At 37.8% G+C, this 18288-nt stretch overlaps 2 protein-coding genes across 3 annotated transcripts in view; one reads left to right on the top strand and one right to left on the bottom strand.

The window, feature by feature from the left end:
* The window catches only part of IA-2 (tyrosine phosphatase IA-2), a 46647-nt gene extending 38918 nt beyond the window's left edge, over positions 1–7729 (top strand). For both annotated transcript variants that reach the window (XM_036822793.3, XM_036822792.3), the window contains 6 exons: positions 369–452; positions 519–1134; positions 1194–1415; positions 1486–1683; positions 1755–1921; positions 2250–7729. In XM_036822793.3, the coding sequence (XP_036678688.3) occupies positions 369–452; positions 519–1134; positions 1194–1415; positions 1486–1683; positions 1755–1921; positions 2250–2805 (1843 nt within the window). In that variant the 3' untranslated portion in view covers positions 2806–7729. The remainder of the gene's footprint in view (positions 1–368; positions 453–518; positions 1135–1193; positions 1416–1485; positions 1684–1754; positions 1922–2249) is intronic.
* Positions 7730–13267: 5538 nt separating this feature from the next.
* On the bottom strand, positions 13268–18288 carry LOC139352566 (uncharacterized). Its single transcript, XM_070995173.1, has 2 exons — positions 17203–18288; positions 13268–17125 (listed from the first exon to the last, which is right to left on the bottom strand). Exons 1-2 carry the CDS (start codon positions 18271–18273, stop codon positions 17117–17119), a joined length of 1080 nt encoding a protein of 359 aa, XP_070851274.1. The 5' UTR covers positions 18274–18288; the 3' UTR covers positions 13268–17116.

The following is an 18288-nucleotide window of genomic DNA, read 5'->3' as shown; positions in this document are numbered from 1 at the left end:
TTATAGGTTCTGATCCGTTAATCAATTTTTTTCCCCTTGAAAATAAGGTGTTTTAGGTAAATTAAGACAAAGATTGAAAACAGTCAGATATACCAATAATAGTCTTTAGCTTGGGTAACTTGAATCCTATACAAATTCCAAGGACTGGAACCAATTACTACTAAAAATATCGTAACCGGGTGAAACATTATTAGAAAGGTATTGCCCCAATGATCAAAACATATATTCAGATTTTAGTAGTATAACAATTGGTTAAGTTTATTTAGTACAACATTTAGACAGAATTCTTCGAGTTGAAAAATACCATTTAAGGAAGTTATACTATGTATACTTTTTAACCTATAAAATACTCTATTTTTATTTCCCAGAATCGACAGTTGGAACGATGGGCAGCGCATCATGAAGGAGCTGGAGCAAATACTACACATGCAGGGATACTTTTCTTATTTAACGTGGGTTTTTCAAGTACCTAACTCCATAAAACACCCCCTAACTTTACCCCTGAAATCCCTATTTAGCGTTCAACAACACGAAGTTAGCTTCCGGGTGAACTCAAACAACCCCGAGCGCAAGACGGCCGGCGATGTGGCAAGGACCATCAACGAGAACCGCGGCGTGAAGAACAACATCCAGCGGCGCGTCGGGTTCTATGTGCTGCACGCCGGCGTGGGCGATGTGATCAAGGACCTGCAGGATCCCAGTGTCTCCTCCTCGCGCATGGAACTGGCCGAGCAGGGACCGGATGTCACACACATCATGGCCTACATGTTTGCCGGCGCCGGAGCGGCCGCCGTGATCGTGATCTTTGTCACCCTGATCCTGATCAAGCGGCACGATCGCAAGCGGGACAAGCTGGGCGGCCTGCAGTCGGGCATTGCGGGGGCGGAGACCTGCAGCAAGGACTACCAGGAGTTGTGCCGGGCCAGAATGGCTGGTAAGACAACGGGCAACGGTGGCAATTCGACCAGCGGAGCGACCGGCGGTGGGTCAAACGAACCGGCGCCAAGCGGACGGATTACATCGCTGACCAAGGAGAACGAGGGTCGCCCCCCATCCTCGCGATCGAGCACCTCGTCCTGGAGCGAGGAGCCAGCCTTGACGAACATGGACATCTCAACGGGGCATATGGTGCTGGTGGGTCACCTAGAAACCCCTCAAATCTTTATCCCATTAATTCTTATTTGTATTCTTAGTCCTACATGGAGGATCACTTGCGCAACAAGGGACGACTGCAGCGGGAATGGGAGGCCTTGTGCCGCTATGAGGCGGAGCCCAGTGCTCGAGAGGCTGCCTCCCAGCCCCAATGTGCTGGTCTCAACAGACCCGGAGCTCCCTTGCCATATGACCACTCGCGCGTAGTGCTAAACCACCTGGCCAATGCCGAAGGACTAGACTATGTGAACGCATCAACGATTGTAAGTTTTCCATCTGAAATTCATGATATTACTACCTTGAATTGTATTATAAATATATCTAAAATTATAGACCGATCACGATCCCCGTGCCCCCGCCTATGTGGCCGCCCAGGGTCCGTTGCCCTCTACTTTGGCACACTTTTGGCAGATGATCTGGGAGCAGGGAGCCGTCGTCATCGTGGCCCTCTGCCGCCTCCAGGAGAACGGTGAGGTGGCCTGTGCGCGCTATTGGCCGGAAGAAGGTGCCGAGGTCTATCACATCTATGAGGTAAAGTGGGGATAAGGATGGGATAGGAAACTCAAACCATTTAACATATATGTCATGTATCTCTTTCTCAGGTTCACCTCGTTAGTGAACACATATGGTGTGACGATTACCTCGTACGTTCTTTCTACCTAAAGAATTTGCGCACTAGCGAAACCAGAACAGTCACCCAGTTCCACTTCCTCTCCTGGCCGCACATGGGTGTGCCTGCTCAGGCAAAGGCTCTGTTGGACTTCAGAAGGTAAATACAAAATGTTCCCATTGATCTTAAATTGTTGTACCATTTTCCATTACTTTTACTCTTAAACAAACATTATTTAGAAATGATATTCGATTTAATTAAATTCAGTATTATTTTAAACTTGATATTATCACTTTAAGATGCCAAAAAAATAAAGAGCACTTTACTTAAAATTTTTAAGTATCTGCTTTGCAATATTCAATGATAAAAATAAAAGGAGTAAATGTATCTGTGAATCTTTCCAACTTTTAAATATATTTAGTAGACTATATGGCTTTTAGTTCCCAAATATTGTTCTCCAAAATATCCCATTTAATTTCGTCCTCAGGAAGGTGAACAAATCCTATCGGGGACGTCGCTCCTGCCCCATTGTGGTGCACGGAAGTGCCGGAGCCGGACGGACGGGTGCCTACATCCTGCTGGATTTGGTGCTCGAGCGGATGAACAAGGGTGCGCGTGAGATCGACATCGCCGCCACTCTAGAGCACCTGCGTGACCAGCGGGCAGGTGTGGTTGCCACCAGGCAGCAGTTCGAGTTCGTCCTGATGGCGGTGGCCGAGGAGGTGCACGCCATCCTGAAGGCTCTGCCGGCGAATACTTCCGGCGAGAAGCGGGAACTGGACAAGGATCCCGTAGCAGTGGGCAGTGGGAGCAGCACCACCAACGGCAGCAGCAGCACCACCACCACCAAGGAGCCACTGAAGGAGGACAAGGCGAAGGAGGCGGCCGAGGAGGAGGTGCCCACCAGTAGTTCCAAGGCAGCCGCCGTCGTGGCGGCCAAGAAGGAGAAGGAGGAGAAGCAGGCGAAGGATCAGTCCAAGGATCAGCCAAAGGTCGCCGAGCCAAGGACGCCGGCCAAACCGGCGAAGCAGGCGAAGAAGTAAGCCAATCCGATCCAGGATCGGGTTGAAGGTTAAGCCTCAGGTTAATGATTGTTGCAGCGTTTCGGGGGTCTTTATTTTGTTTGTTATAGCTAGAAATTGAATTGAGTTCGGTTTTGATTTGGCGTGAGCACTTGGAAGGTTCGAAAAAGGCTTCACGAGATTGTCAGTAGAAGGATTTACTATCTTTGGTTAACTACACCGCGCCAAAAAAAAAAGCACAAGGATCGTGGGGTTTGTGGGATCCCTTTTGGACTTGTAACGCTGCCCCGGTCTGCACCAGCCCGTGAGACCCGGGGTGCGTCCTTGTGGAGGGATACCAGTCCTACGGAAATTGTGCGGTGCAAGCAACTATAGAAACGCACGATATATATACCATATTTGAGTGTTAAAGGATATACAAGAAATATTTACATACATACCTTATACTTATATACATGTCTAGGTGTTAAGCATTGGATTCAATTATGAGGCATTTTACTTACTCGTACATTTATCGATATCGATGTTGGCATTAAACTTAAACTCTAATCGATGTGCTTGAAAAACCAGCAAACGAACGACAACAATCGCTGAACGGTATACATATGCCAAGCCAGACAGAACAGAACAGCAAAAAACAGAGTCACTAAAACACACTAAACACTATCAAAACACTGAAAAAAAAATACAGACATCTAGACATTTCCAACTACACTGAAGCCACTACAAAACACAACATACATATACAAGAGACAGACATATACAAGAAATGGAAGAATGCAAAATTTGTACCTAACAAAATTCTATTTACAACATGAAGAGGAAAAAAAATGGTAAAAGTTTAGTGAGGAGCAACCTATTGATGTGTATGACAATTAATTATACAATGATATAATCACATTTAACAAATATATTTGTATACAATATATATTATTCATATACAATATGGTGAATGTCATTATTATCTATTTAATCACATAGCATACACTTGATCTTCGAAGCAAATCGAGTAATATTTTACCAGACCATATGTGTGTGTGCGAATTCAAGAAATTGTTCAGTTATCAATCAATCGCTCCTTAACGTAAGCAACACTTTTTACCCTTCGCAGTTGATTATATCATATACTATTATTATATTATTATACATATACTATATAAATAAGACCATATATGTCAGAGGAACAGCACCGAAGCTGCAGCTTCTGTCGGCCAGTCTGTGTCCCTGGTCTCAACTTCATGATATCATGATCTACTTCACCAAACTGGGGCAGCTAGGGTCCGGGGAGCAGAAGGGGTTACTGGGAGAGGTTGGAGCTTCGTGTGCGGTTAAAAGTATGTGCCACACTAAATGAGGAATATCACGTGAACCAAAAAAAAAATAAGGAAAAAATCCAAAAAAAAATACAACTAGTTTAAGTGTTAGGGAAATTATTGGAAGAACATCTCCAGATACCAAAAAGAAAGATACCATCCAGAGACGACCCAGAACGAACCAGGACAAACAGGAAACGAACCACGCAAAATATCTAGAGAATCACACGGTACTATGTGGGTCGAGAGACCGCATGACACACTATACAAAACACCCCAGGGAACGAACACAAAGATACACTGACTAAATAATAACCGAAAACACTACTACCGATTTAAGGCACTCGATGAGAAAAAAACTTATTAAAATCATAAAAAATACAAATGACATAAGATGGAGGAGGACGTAAGTGCAAGTGCTGCAAATTAGCAAAGAAATATCCAAAAAAATTATCAAATAAATAATAATACCATACTTAACAGTTTACGTAGCAGTTGGAACTTAAACATAATGAAAATGAGTTATCGTAGTTCGAAATATTCCAAGACGACAAAGATAAGATACATTTCAGCTAAATTTAAGCAAACAAAACAAAAAACAACTAACTAAAAATTATTATCTCGACGCAAACTTTTGTTTTTTATCGTTTGAACATAACAAAAAACACAACTGACACTACACTACAAAATAAAAGCAAATGAGAAAACAATATTACAATAACTGTGGCAAGTCCGAACAACATCCAAGGGGCTTGCGAAAAATTATTAACGTGGTAGAAAAAACAAAAAATATTGAGAATAGTTAAACATAATTGTTTTAGAGCAAAATATTTAGTAGTGAGTTTTTCGATTGATTTTCGAGTAATTGAAGCAACGTTTTTTCAAAGTTAATTAAAATACATACAAATACAACTACGACAATTTCAATTCAAATGTTCTTCGACGAAAACAAATTAAATAAGTGTACTAACAAGCAACGTAAATGTATCGTATTATAGTCAATCGCATATAAAGGCAATTATTGATGTATATTTCGACATAACCATAAATAAACATAAAAGTGTTAATGATAAACGATGAAGAAACAACAACCATGCGTAGATAATTGAAAGGAACTTACATATAATATAAACTAATTTTAAAATTAAAGCATAAATGTCTAACGGACTTTTACATTAAAAATATACATATATATAAAATTATAAAATCGTACCTATTGCGTGTAAAAATACCCAGTATGAAAAAGGGTTATCACACACAAATCAAGCATTTCATCATTTCCCCCAAAATCTATTTTCATTGATGGTGTAACATAGATATACAAAAACCCAAAATCAACTAAAGCGAAATCTGAATTATTATTTATAAGGTTTAACGAGAAGCAGAAAAAGAATAAATCGAAACGAGGTCATAAATAAGTCGACAGAATCCACAATGAAGTGGAACGATGAAGAAATATGGTTCCTGGCCGGCACTTGACTTTTAACTTTCAACGGGGCAGATCCGGTTGTTACCCATACACCCGAGGATCAGATCAGATCAGATCATATCGGATCAGATCGATCAGATGATGAGGAGCGGATGGAGAAGACGACCAACCATAGACCGACCGACTGACGTCACGAACCCAGAATGAGACATACAAAATGGTTTGAGTTCCTAAAGAAACATAACCCGACCACCAACTGTACGGACGGATTTAAAAGACCCAAGACCCAAGAACAGGCTGTATATACGCACATCTAACTTCGGACTAGCAGCTAATCCTGACCCGACATAACAGATACAGATTAACTGACCTATCGGACGGAACTTAGTCTTAGGCCTACACAATGAGATTCAACTCGTACAACGGGATAAATAAGTAATGATCGCGGGGCGGCAACTTCAGGAACTGTTCCCTCAAAGATAAAGGTCAAGTGATTGGGACAGGTTTCCAGAAAGGCGGTCTCTACGACATTTTAGTGGAGGTGAACACTTACAAAACTTATCAAACAGGCAACCAAACTTACAATCTCAATGTTCTTAAGGTTTTGTTTCAGAAGGATTGAGTTTGGTAACCGCGGATGATAATATACAAATACAAATAAATACAAAAAACACAATACAGGCACCAAAAATGTGGGAACTATATGAAAGCATTGATCAGCATGCATATTAAAATGCAATTGTTGCTGTCTATTTCAATTAATTATCGAATAAGCAAATTAATGAAAAATAATACGAGACGGCTTTCATACATTTTTGGAAAACCAAAATAAATTATATGATTAAGGAGGCATTTAGAAGATAAGCGAAACATTTAACAATATCGATGTGTATACAATATGCTACATACAACAACAAATATATATCTATTTAGCCACTTGGCAAAGATTTGTGTTACTAAGCAAAAGATGACGAAAAAAAAAAATTAAGAAAACCAAAAAAAAAGGTAAAAACCAGCAAAAAATTATGCTGGCTGAGGCCACTAATATCTAAATGTACTAAAACTAATAAAAAGCGAAAATGTTAAATGATTTTGATGAATGAATCAAGCAAATAATATACACCGAACACATACACTCGAAGAAAAGGACATGGAGCATACCTATTAAAGGTTTTTTGTGCAAAACTTATTAATCTATGCAATTTAAGTGTTTTAAACATACATATAACATTAAACATGCTACAATTATTTATGAGAATTATATAGCAACATGTATACCTACATATATATATAAATGTTATTAATCAATTTGAATTTATGGAGAACGAAGAAAGGATATGCATACCTATATCTAAATGTATCGCGCCATTGTGTAATATGCGCTACAAATAAACGTTTAAAATGATCACAAAATAACATATTATATTCTGCTGCATGTGTAAATTATATAAATGTAAATTAAACGATACCGAAAATGAAAACGACAAAAATGCGAACAATTTTCGATGATAAACAGCAAGCAGAAAAGTATAAGGAGATGATGATGTAGAACCGGTAATAATTACGATTACTATTATAATACAAATCAAAAAATAATAAAGAGACCCTAAAAAAACTGAGCCTACCAACAATATAAACCGAAAACCATTAGCAAAACTAAGCCAATGCCGAGCGTAGTACATAATGCCTATCGAAGGCACACAGAGATTTTGATTTTCGCCCCGATCCCTATACCCAGTGTTCACTGTGTGTGTCTAAGATACAATTAACTGAAAAAAACCTAATTTAGCATATCTGTCAATAGAATCCTTCTTGCCTCCGCAAGTCGGCTCTAAACATCACTGTAACGTAACACCAATCACAACAACTTAACAGTCTTCAAAGGTACTGTAACATACAATAATCTGTAGAGTTGCTTATCGAAAGTAATATACTTATATAGATATATATATCTAACCATAGTACACCTAGATTACTTGGCACACTAGCACGCTTTCCCATTCAGTCCTATTAACACGCATGATTTCGATTTAATCCACATTTCTTTTTGCTTATCAATTTAGTTAAATACTTTTATAATAGCTGCATGGGTCCTACCTCTCCAAGAACAGAGTTCTGAGACCTCAAAAATCTATTTGCCCTTTTAAAACACAACACAAATGCGGTACTTGTATGCCTGAATACAACAAAAAAAAAAAACAAACACACTGATTAATTAAGGTACTTTGTAAAATTTACTTTCAGCAAATGGTTGTTTATAGATTATAAATTCGAGTCACAGCAAATTAGGCAAATCACCCAAAGCTTCCAAGCGGGGAAAAGGTTTTAAGCCCAGTGCACCCAAAAGCCTCATTTCGTTTTTAGCATACAGAACAAATTTATAAGTGCAAGCGGTATTTCCATTGAATTTTTCATTGGCGTTCTAGAAAAAGCACTAGGTAAGCATTTTTCAAACTAGCAAAGCAAAGAAGTAAGTAAAATATAAAAACAAACCAAATATTTTCATTCATATTTTTAAGATTTTTGCGCTGGGAGAAAGATGTTGGTCTAAGTAAATTAAAATATTTAATAACATAGCCACAATTTAATCACATAAAACACAATAATTGTTACACTTAAAAAAATATTAAATACAGAACAGCTTCCTGAACGACCCCAGAGACAAAAAAACAAAAAAATATATAAAATAAAAAAGTGCAAGCGGTTTTTTCATGAAATTTTTTCATTCGCGATACAACCAATGTGCACTCAAAAAAATGTTGTTCCTTCAAAAGGACTTGGCTTACATTACACTTCAGTGTCTATTGAAATAATCACAATTGAAACACAAAAAAAAGGATCGATTATACATAACTAAAAGCTTCAACACTACAACGGATAATAATACATTACACTAATTGCAAATTGTAAACGGATTTTCGCCAACAATTTGCGCAATGGCAATTAATTGCACTGAGAAAAAAATTTGTTGCGTCTCACTTGAGACTGGGCTTGTAAACCAATTACAAATCGTCGCAGCAACAAGTGTTACATATTCCAATTTTTCGATCTCAACAGAGACATAAGTATTAAACTATTATCACAGAGTACAAGCGGGTTTTTCGGATAATAAATGGAAAATCACTTTTTCGTCTCAGCAAAGAGACTTGGCTCCTAAGCTGACTAAAATATCCAAAGGAAATATGAATATCCAATTTAATCACACTCTAAATGTGCAATATTATACTCAATACATACCCAAAATGTTTATTCTATGTGTGTAAAAACAAGCATTAAAAAATCCAAAAAAAAAATTAGAAAGAGGCAAACTCAAACGATGATAGTTTTATTTGTGTGTGGTATAAAAAGAAAAAAAAAATTTAACTTCCAGGCAACAGAACCTACCCCAAAAGACCGAAAGACCCGACCTAGACTAACACTGCCCCCAAAGTAGACAATCATTAGAAGCACGATTTCGTTATTTTCTATTTCGGTTTCCACTGCCTTGAATTTCACCCCTTTTTTGCGATTTTCCCTTTGCAGTAACGACCCAGACCGCCGAGAACCGAGATCCCAGAACAATGGCCAGCGAATAGAATATATATATATATATATATGTACTCGAAAATAATCGGGTCACAGCCAATTTTATACGCCGGCAACCAAGAGCAGCGACGCGATGCCTCAAAAAAAAAAAAAAATAAAAGGTGGTTCGGTGGTTCGGTGGTGCGTGTGTTGTTTGGTATATGGTGTATATGGTGTATGGTATATGGTGTGTGCGCTCTTGTGCTGAGTTTTTCGATTTCATTCACTTTTTGGCACACCACATCATCGCCGGCTGTCGACGTTTCTGTTCGCCTGGTAGAAATGTCGGAACATTTCTTTGAAATGCCGCAATGAAAGGGAAAAAATGAAAAAAAAAGCCGCCGTGCCAGCGCTTTGATGATTTTCCGCTTGTGCCGCCACCACCACTACTACCACTACTACCACTGGGTACTGGGTTTTTGGTACTGGGCTATACCACTGGGCTATTGCCACTTCCACTTCCTCCGCTCTGATGATGATGTTTGCCGGTGTTTGGCCATGGCGGGCATATCAATTTAGGGGAGTGGCATGCGTGACGCTTAAGCGAACGAGATTATAGACTCCTATCCCCGATCCCCTGGCCGAACCCGATTCCGATCCTGAGTTCCCAATCCCCTACCCATACCCTAACCACATCATGTTCATGTTGTTGTTGTTCGGCTGGCCTGGTCAGAGGCGGCGTCTTCCTTTGTTGTCCGCTCCCCGGTGCAATTGGGCGTTCCCTAACAGTAACAGGAGCAGAAGCCGGCGCAGGAGCAGGAGTTGGGGTCACCACAGCGCCTCACCATCCTCACCAACCTCAAAAAACCCAACCGCAGAGCAGGAATCGCTGGTTGTTCGGCTTGCAGCCTTTGGTTATTTAATGAAAACAACAATCTAAGAGCCATTACGTGGACCGCCCTGTCGCGGCCCAGGGGTAATCGCCAGTTTTAACCCATTTTTACTTACAAAGAGGCAGTGTGGGAATTTCCAGTTTGTTTATTTAGTTCGCAATAGTCGCTATAATGACTTTTGTCTTAGAGTCCTCTGGGTTTGCTAATGGTAGTAACTGTTTTGAAAAATTGGCTATATAAATTTGTTAAAGAATATAGAGGAATTATTTATTATTTTACCTTTTACAAATTTACTTACATATTTATTCTTAAAAAAAATAAGAAAAGAGTTTTCAACCCCTTGGTTGCCAATGGGTTAAAGCCATTTCACATCGAGCATTTATCACTTACAGACTTTTATTGCCACGAGAGGCTTCGTAATACAGCTTTCATGGAGGCAGAAATTGATGATACCCTGATACAAAGGAAATACAAACAAATACATTTAAATTACAAAATGTGATTATTTTTTCAACATATTTGTATTAAATATTAAATAAAATTTAAGCAATTTAAAATCTTAAAATAAATATACCTTCGAGTTAAGGCGACGGTATAGCGATGCTTACATTTTATCTACCTTACATTTTTACATTTTACACTTTAATTTACTGGCTGTGACGATGTTCTTGTTCATTACATATTATTACATTAACGAATGGTCCGATTCTTAACAATAAAATGTATTTTTTATTTTAAGCTATGAAAATGTGGGTGCCACAGATTTGGGCGGTTTGTGGGTGTTTTACATTGTAGTATGTACTCTATAGGGTCGGTAACACTTCCTTCTACCGGTAACATACTTTCCGACGAATCTAATATATCCTTTTGCTCTACGAATAACTTATAATTTATTTCCTTCCAATGATGCCCATTTTCACGCGGACACAAAAGCGCCATTTATGAATTTTGTAAACTACACAGCAATTGAATCTATATTTACATGGGATTTTAATAAGTTTTTACAGATACTCTTCATTACTTACAGGTTTTCTACATGCAATCTACAGATACTCTTCGTTAGTACTACATAATTTTACAGATACGGCATTAGATGATGATTTCTTTTAAAATATAGGTGGCGCCACGCAGTTTTTTAAATCAAATCTAGATGTCGCCCACGTAATGAGGACCAACAACCAGCAAAAGGTATTTTAATTTAAATTCTAAATTATTTGTTTAGAACGAAATTTTTTTTAAGTGACAAAACCTTACCTTATTAAATTATTTTTTAACAAATAAATAAAAGGACAGTATGATGCATTAATGTAAGCAATTTTTTTATAAACTAGAAATAATCATCCCTTGTATATTTTATTGTGACAATAGCTTTCTTTTTAGTATTTAAGGTGTTAATTGAACGATCTATATATCAATTTTAAATTAATAGAATTATCTGGCCTGATCTTCTTATCCTTATCAATTTTTAGTTTGATTGAGCTTTATTTTATTCGAAATCCAAATCATTTGACTTTAAAATGAAGGCCGAAAAATGCTTTAGAATAAAACCAGATATCGGGAAAAATGCCGTGTGTGAAATGGAAAATTAAATTAATTCTCAAAATTGAATAAATTACGCGAATTATGTAACAGGCGAACAGCAACCTCTGGCGAGCAGCAGCAGAAGCAGGAGCAAAAACGGAGGCAGCTGGGAAAACCGCTTAGGAGCATTCACATCCACATTCTCTGCCACTCTCACTCTGCCGCACACACACACACACACTCGCCCCGGGAAATGCTTTTCCCCCAAAAAGTCAAAAAGTATTAAGTACGTGGAAGAAGCAGCAGCAGCAGCAGCAGCCGGCACACTCGAGAAAAGCGGAAGAGAGAGAGGGAGAGAGCAAGCTAAGAAGCGGGCCATAAAACATTTTCACATTTTCCACACCAACACGAATGGCGAGGGGTGGCTTCTTGAGGGGGTTGCAACCGAATATGTCACACACTATCGGAAAATGCCAAGAGGGGGAAGAGAGATAGAGAGATGTGTGGAGAATCATCAAAGGTTTGCCGCAGCGGCTTTTCCGCCTTTGTGGCAAATCCTCAAAGGAATTTTCCGATATTTGTAGCAGGCAACCAGCAGCCAGCAGCAGGAAAACTTGACCAAAGAAAAACCAAACACACACACTCAACCCCGACATCGAATTTTCCGACGTTTTCGTTTACGTTTTTCTGTTTGCCTTCTATTTTTTTTTTTTGCGCTTCGACCAGAGAAAATTCGCTTTTCATATGTGGCGGCTGCCAAACACAGACAAACACATGTATCGATGGGAAGCTGCCGGCTGACGTCGATCCATTTGGCGAGCGATTTATGTGAGCTTTTCCCCACATTTCCCTTGTGCCTCATGTGCTTTTCCCGGTGTCGCCGAACGGTTTCTAATGGTTTTGGCCCGGTCATAAAGTAATAGCCGGCGTTTTACGAGCTGGCAAAAAAAAAAAAAAACCTTCGCCTTCGAGTCGCCACCAAATTTGGTCGACCATTAAAAATCTCATTAATGTGGCATACAAAAAAGGCCTGACATAAACATAAACTTTTATGAAATGATATGAAAAGAAGCGGGCCCTCGCATAAATTTGGCGATTCAATGAAATCGATTATCAGGCTGTGGTTTCGGATTCCAATTGAAAGAGTTGTCTGGGGTGAGATGCAGGAAGTGGCGGATGAGTGTGCAAAATTAATAGAGCTGCTACACGTGCCGCATGGTTAGGGATTCCCGACTTTGCAATACCATAAACATCGAAGAAATAGCGATTATCAAACTATTTTATGGGCTATATACCTGCGGTATCTTAGTAAACATTCTATACAAATATTTAATTATTTCATTAAACTTTAAAAAATGTTAACTTTGGGTATTGTATTAAAGAATCTAAGATTTTCTGAAGAATTGTTAAATATTTAATATGTATTGTCTATATTTCATTATATCTTCTAGGTGTTTTTTTCTGTGCCCAAGTTATATAAGCTCATACAAATATTGTATTATTTAGTTACAATTTTAAAAAATGTTAAGTTTGGTGATTGTATTAAAGAATCTAAGTTTTTCTGAAGAAGTGTTTAAGATTTAATAATATTATCTAGTATTTATTATATCTTCTCGGTGGGTGTTCCGGTTTCCAAGTTATTATACAGAGTACCTAAATACCTATGCTGTTAAAAATGTTAAAAAGGTAAGTTTGAAGAAGTGTTAAAGACTTAATAATATTATCAAACTTTTAGATATACTTTGTTATTGCCGGTTTGTTTCACTTTTTATTTGTATTCTTTATACTGGCTTAAATTTACACATGTGCTCGCTAGCTCTCTTATATCGCAGTGTGACCGTTCTCTGCTCTTTTCAATATCCTTATCATAATATATTAGCTTAACTTAGTTTTACATTGAATCGGAATATCGGAATTGGTACATAAATGCGGAAGTTAGCATGTAAACGATATTAATACTAAATAGTCATCGGCATACAGCTTATTCTATGAACCTCTCTAATACACTGCTAACAGCTCGGCCATCCTGACAATTAGATCGTCCTCGATCGTGAGTTTCTAGTTTTGTATCTGTACGTATAAGCTAATTAGAATAGTTATGATATATATGTGCACAAAGTTGGTTAGTTATAAATAAATTAGACATAAGTATTAGATTAACATTTTAGGAGTTACTTTCACACTGATTACGCCAATCTGCCCATTTCCGCAACCGACATGCTTCTACAATTCCATCATAGGGAATTTGGCTAATTTGACAATTTTCAATATCACTTACAACATACCTATCGTTTGGCAGAACTTTTTTAACGATGTATGGTCCTTTGTACTTTGGCACAAATTTTTTATTTGTACCAATTGTGGTGTCAATGTTTCGCATTACAACAAAATCGCCTTCTGCGAATTCTACATGATTTTTGTGATTCTTCTGAAAATATTCCTTGCTTCTTTTCTGACACTGTTCAATTTTATCTGAAGAGTTTTTGCGGACATTTACTAAATCACACTGTGGTATATCATTTCTATCATCTAAGTATTCTGTTAATGCGTCAATATTACAACCTCTCTGCTGAACTCCAAATAACAACACTGAGGGTAATTCTTTCGTAGTTGAATGCATTGAATTATTAATGGCATATTCGGCCTTAACTAAGAGTTTGCTCCAATCCTCGTGCTTAATTGGTTCAGTTATCTTGGCTAGCATCGCTTTTACAGTCCTATTTACTCTCTCCACCTGGCCGTTCGCCTGAGGTGACGCAGTTGCTACCTTAACGTGTTCGATATTATTTTCCAATAAAAATTTTGCAAATTCTAATGACGTGAAACATGTACCTCTATCACTTACGATTCTACGTGGTCGACTGTAATATTGAAAATATTTCGAAAAACAAATGTTAACTTCTTTCGTACTCGTTGAATTTACCGGAAACAATTTAACGAATTTGGTAAATCCATCAATAATTACTAACAAATGTTTCTTTTTCGATATGACTGAGGGCAATGGTCCAAAATGATCTATATGTAATGTATCAAAAGGAATTGGTCGCTTGGGTATATTATGTAGTGTTCGATTATTCGCATGTGTGGGTACCGTAAACATGATACAGTTTAAACAATTTCCAATAAATGCTTCTATTTTAGATTTCATGTTCGGAAACCAATAATGTCTCATTATTTCCTTTAAACATTTCTCTGTACCTAAATGGCATAAATTTTCATGAACTCTTCTAATTATATGGGATTCCATTTCAGCTGGTACATATAACAGTTCAATATCATTCTCACCTAATCTATAAACAATTCCATCATTCAATATAAAGTTCTTCACAATTCCAAGTTCTAATTGTTCTTTCAATTTTACTATAATACTATCCCTATTTTGCGTTATCTGAAGCTGAAGATTAATGTCGTCACTGTCAATTACTGAAACTATTTGATCTTTGTTGTCTCTTCCCTGAATATTCACTACAGGTTCATATTCAAAATTCTCATTTAAGGCTGAAGGGTATCTACTCAATGTATCAACATGTGTCATATATTTTCCACTACGATGCTTAAGGGTATAATTATAATTGGCCAACTCTAAAGCCCATCTGGCAATACTTGAATTAAGGCGTCCTTTTCCTAAACATAATACTACTGCATTACAATCTGTCACTATATTAAATGGAATTCCTTCTAAGTATATTCTAAATTTTCGTAATGAGTAGACTACAGCTAAAGTTTCCAATTTGAAGCTTTCATATCTTGCCTCTAATTTTGTTGCTCTTTGTGAAAAGTAGGCTATTGGGTGGAACTTGCTATCATCCTGTTTTTGCAATAAGATTCCACCAAATCCCTCGCTACTTGCGTCGCAATGCAATTCAGTTTCTCGGTTCGGGTTGTACAAAGATAGTATAGGAAATGAAATTAATTTCTCCCGAAGATATTCAAAAATATTGATGCAATCTTCACTGAGTTCATACTTAGCGCCTACTTTTGTGAGCTCTTGCAATGGTTTCGCTATTTTTGAATATGCCGGAATAAATCTCCTAAAGTACGAAAATAATCCTAAGCATTTTTGCATTCCGTGGCGATCTTTTGGTATCGGAAGATGTTTAATAGTTGATGTGTGCTCATAATTTGGACTGATTCCTTTTCCACTGAGTGTGTACCCTAAAAATTCAATGCTTTCGTAAGCGAACTGGCATTTACTTATCTTAATTTCCAATCGGTACTCTGCTAAAATTCGTAAAACTCTTCCTACCGTCGTAAAATGTTCATTCAATGTCTTCGAACCTATAGCAATATCGTCGATATAGACTACTACATTTCCTTCGCGAATCAAAGGTTGCAGAATAAAGTTAATAAATCTCATGAATACTGCGGGTGCATTCATGAGTCCGAAAGGCATTCTTGTGTATTCATATTGACCGGAGGGTGTTACAAAAGCTGTATACTGCACTGAACTTTCTGCTACTTTCACTTGGTGGTATCCACTTTTCAAATCTAAAAGTGTGAAATATTTGTTTCCTTCTAATCTTTCTAAACAGTCATCTATGAGAGGAAGCGGGTATCCATCACGAATGGTTATCTTATTAAGTTGTCTATAGTCTACACACATACGCTTTTCTCCGGATTTTTTCTTAACAAGTACAATAGCGGAACTATAGGGCGAATTGCTTTCTCTTATGAATCCCTTTTTCAATAACTCATCAATTTTTAAATCTACTTCTTTCTTTTCCTGATATGAAAGTCTTCTTGGTACAGATCGTACAGGCTCTTCCGACTTAAGTCTTAGTCTCATTTCATAGCTATGTTGGATAGCTGGGATGTTGGATAAATTTAAGTAATTTAATCTTATTATTTCATTTAGTTCGCACCTATCCTTATCGCTTAACTTCGGGTCAATGTCAATACTTTCATCATCCTTAAATACATCAATACTATATATGTATGGTATGCTATCATTACTATCTATTTTACTCTCATTACATAATTCTTCAAATCTTCTACTGCTTTTCAATGGGTCACTGTCTCGATATGTTTCAATATTCACTAAACTCTTCAATGGTTCACTGTCAATGTTCAATCTATTCAATGATTCACTGTCTCGATATGCTTCAATATTCACTAAACTCTTCAATGGTTCACTGTCAATGTTCAATCTATTCAATGATTCACTGTCTCGATATGCTTCAATATTCACTAAACTCTTCAATGGTTCACTGTCTCGATATGTTTCAATATTCACTAAACTCTTCAATGGTTCACTGTCAATGTTCAATCTATTCAATGATTCACTGTCTCGATATGCTTCAATATTCACTAAACTCTTCAATGGTTCACTGTCTCGATATGTTTCAATATTCACTAAACTCTTCAATGGTTCACTGTCTCGATATGCTTCAATATTCTTAAATAAATGCAATTCTACAATTTCTTTTATCTTATCCTTAAAAATCAATTTTATTCCAAATTTTTCCAAAAACTTACGTCCTAAAAGAACATTAGTTGCAACATAGTTGTTGGGTACAACAAAAAATGAAATTTCTTCTTCTCTGTTTTGAAAAATAATTCTAACAAATATTTTCCCGAAAGTTTTAATTTTAAATCCATTAACTCCACAGTAGTCCGTCGGAAACAATACATCGCTAAAGTTACTATAAGGAATCGCAGCGTGCTGAATTAAATTAATGGCGCTTCCCGTATCAAACATGGCAGAAAGTAAGGTTACGTTAGGCCTCTGTTGACAATCAGTGTAAAAATATACTCCTACCTGGTTAACAATCGGAATAAACATATTGTGCCCCTCTTCGTCATCTCGAATCGGCTGGTTGTTGGCTGCGCCCACCATCCGCGGATTAATTGTAGGCTTCTGTTGACAATCCTTCAGCATATGTTGGAGGGATCCACAACGGAAACAGGACCCCTTCTCGCGTTTCGACGCAGTACACGACGAAGCGTAATGCCCATAAGCGGAACAATTATAGCAGCGGATTGTGTTCCGCTCATTTCCAGAACTTTCTGCACGGTGGGAAAAATTGTGCGACTTCTTACTTAGACTTGCATACTTCCGAGCCAACTCTTTCAATTGTCCGATTGTTGTAGCTGTGTACAATAGGGCGATATTGGCTGAACGATCACGAAAACCATCAATGATGAACTGGACTGTCAATTTTTCGTCGATGTTAGCACGCATAGCAATTTCCTCCATAAGAAGTATGTATCCCATAACGGTGTTCTTCGCAGGGTTAAAAATGGTTTCCTTTAACAGCAATACAATATCAGCAGTTGAACTGCCATGACCAAATGTTTCTATAAAGTTTTTCTTAAATTCGTCGTAAGTACTCGATCGGTCAACACGCACAAACAAGTCCGCATCTGTGCCCGGTTTCATAAGCATTCGTACGCAGCGCAATTGAAAATTTTTACACTCATTAACATCTCTGCAGATTCTCTCAAAATCCAAAATCCACTTAAGAGCTTCCTCATTTTCAGTGGCAGAAAACGGGACCATGAGCTGCTTTACCATTCTAATGTCATCTGTCGTCTTGTTGTTGTTTTGCATCAATCCGGCCAATATCTTTTTCTTTTCAGCCACCCTTATGGCGGCGTCAAGCAATGCTTCTTCTTCTTCCAATGTGTGTATGTGTATGTCTTCGCTAGCGGTTCCTTGACTTAGTATATCAATTTTGGCGTCTTCTTCCTCCAATGTGTTTTCCGGGATATCAGCCGCTTCTTGGCAACCGGCATCCAACGCAAGCTTGCGCAATTGCCTTAAAGTTGCACTTGCTGGGAACAAGATTTCATTAGCTTGTAGCCACTCAACAATTTGTTTCTTGTCCATTTCAGAAAAAAACTG

Source organism: Drosophila suzukii, chromosome 2L (genome assembly GCF_043229965.1).
Source record: "Drosophila suzukii chromosome 2L, CBGP_Dsuzu_IsoJpt1.0, whole genome shotgun sequence".
Taxonomy (NCBI): Eukaryota; Metazoa; Arthropoda; class Insecta; order Diptera; family Drosophilidae; genus Drosophila; species Drosophila suzukii.
The sequence above is the reverse complement of the archived record's forward strand: the minus strand, read 5'-3'. Positions and strand labels throughout refer to the sequence as shown.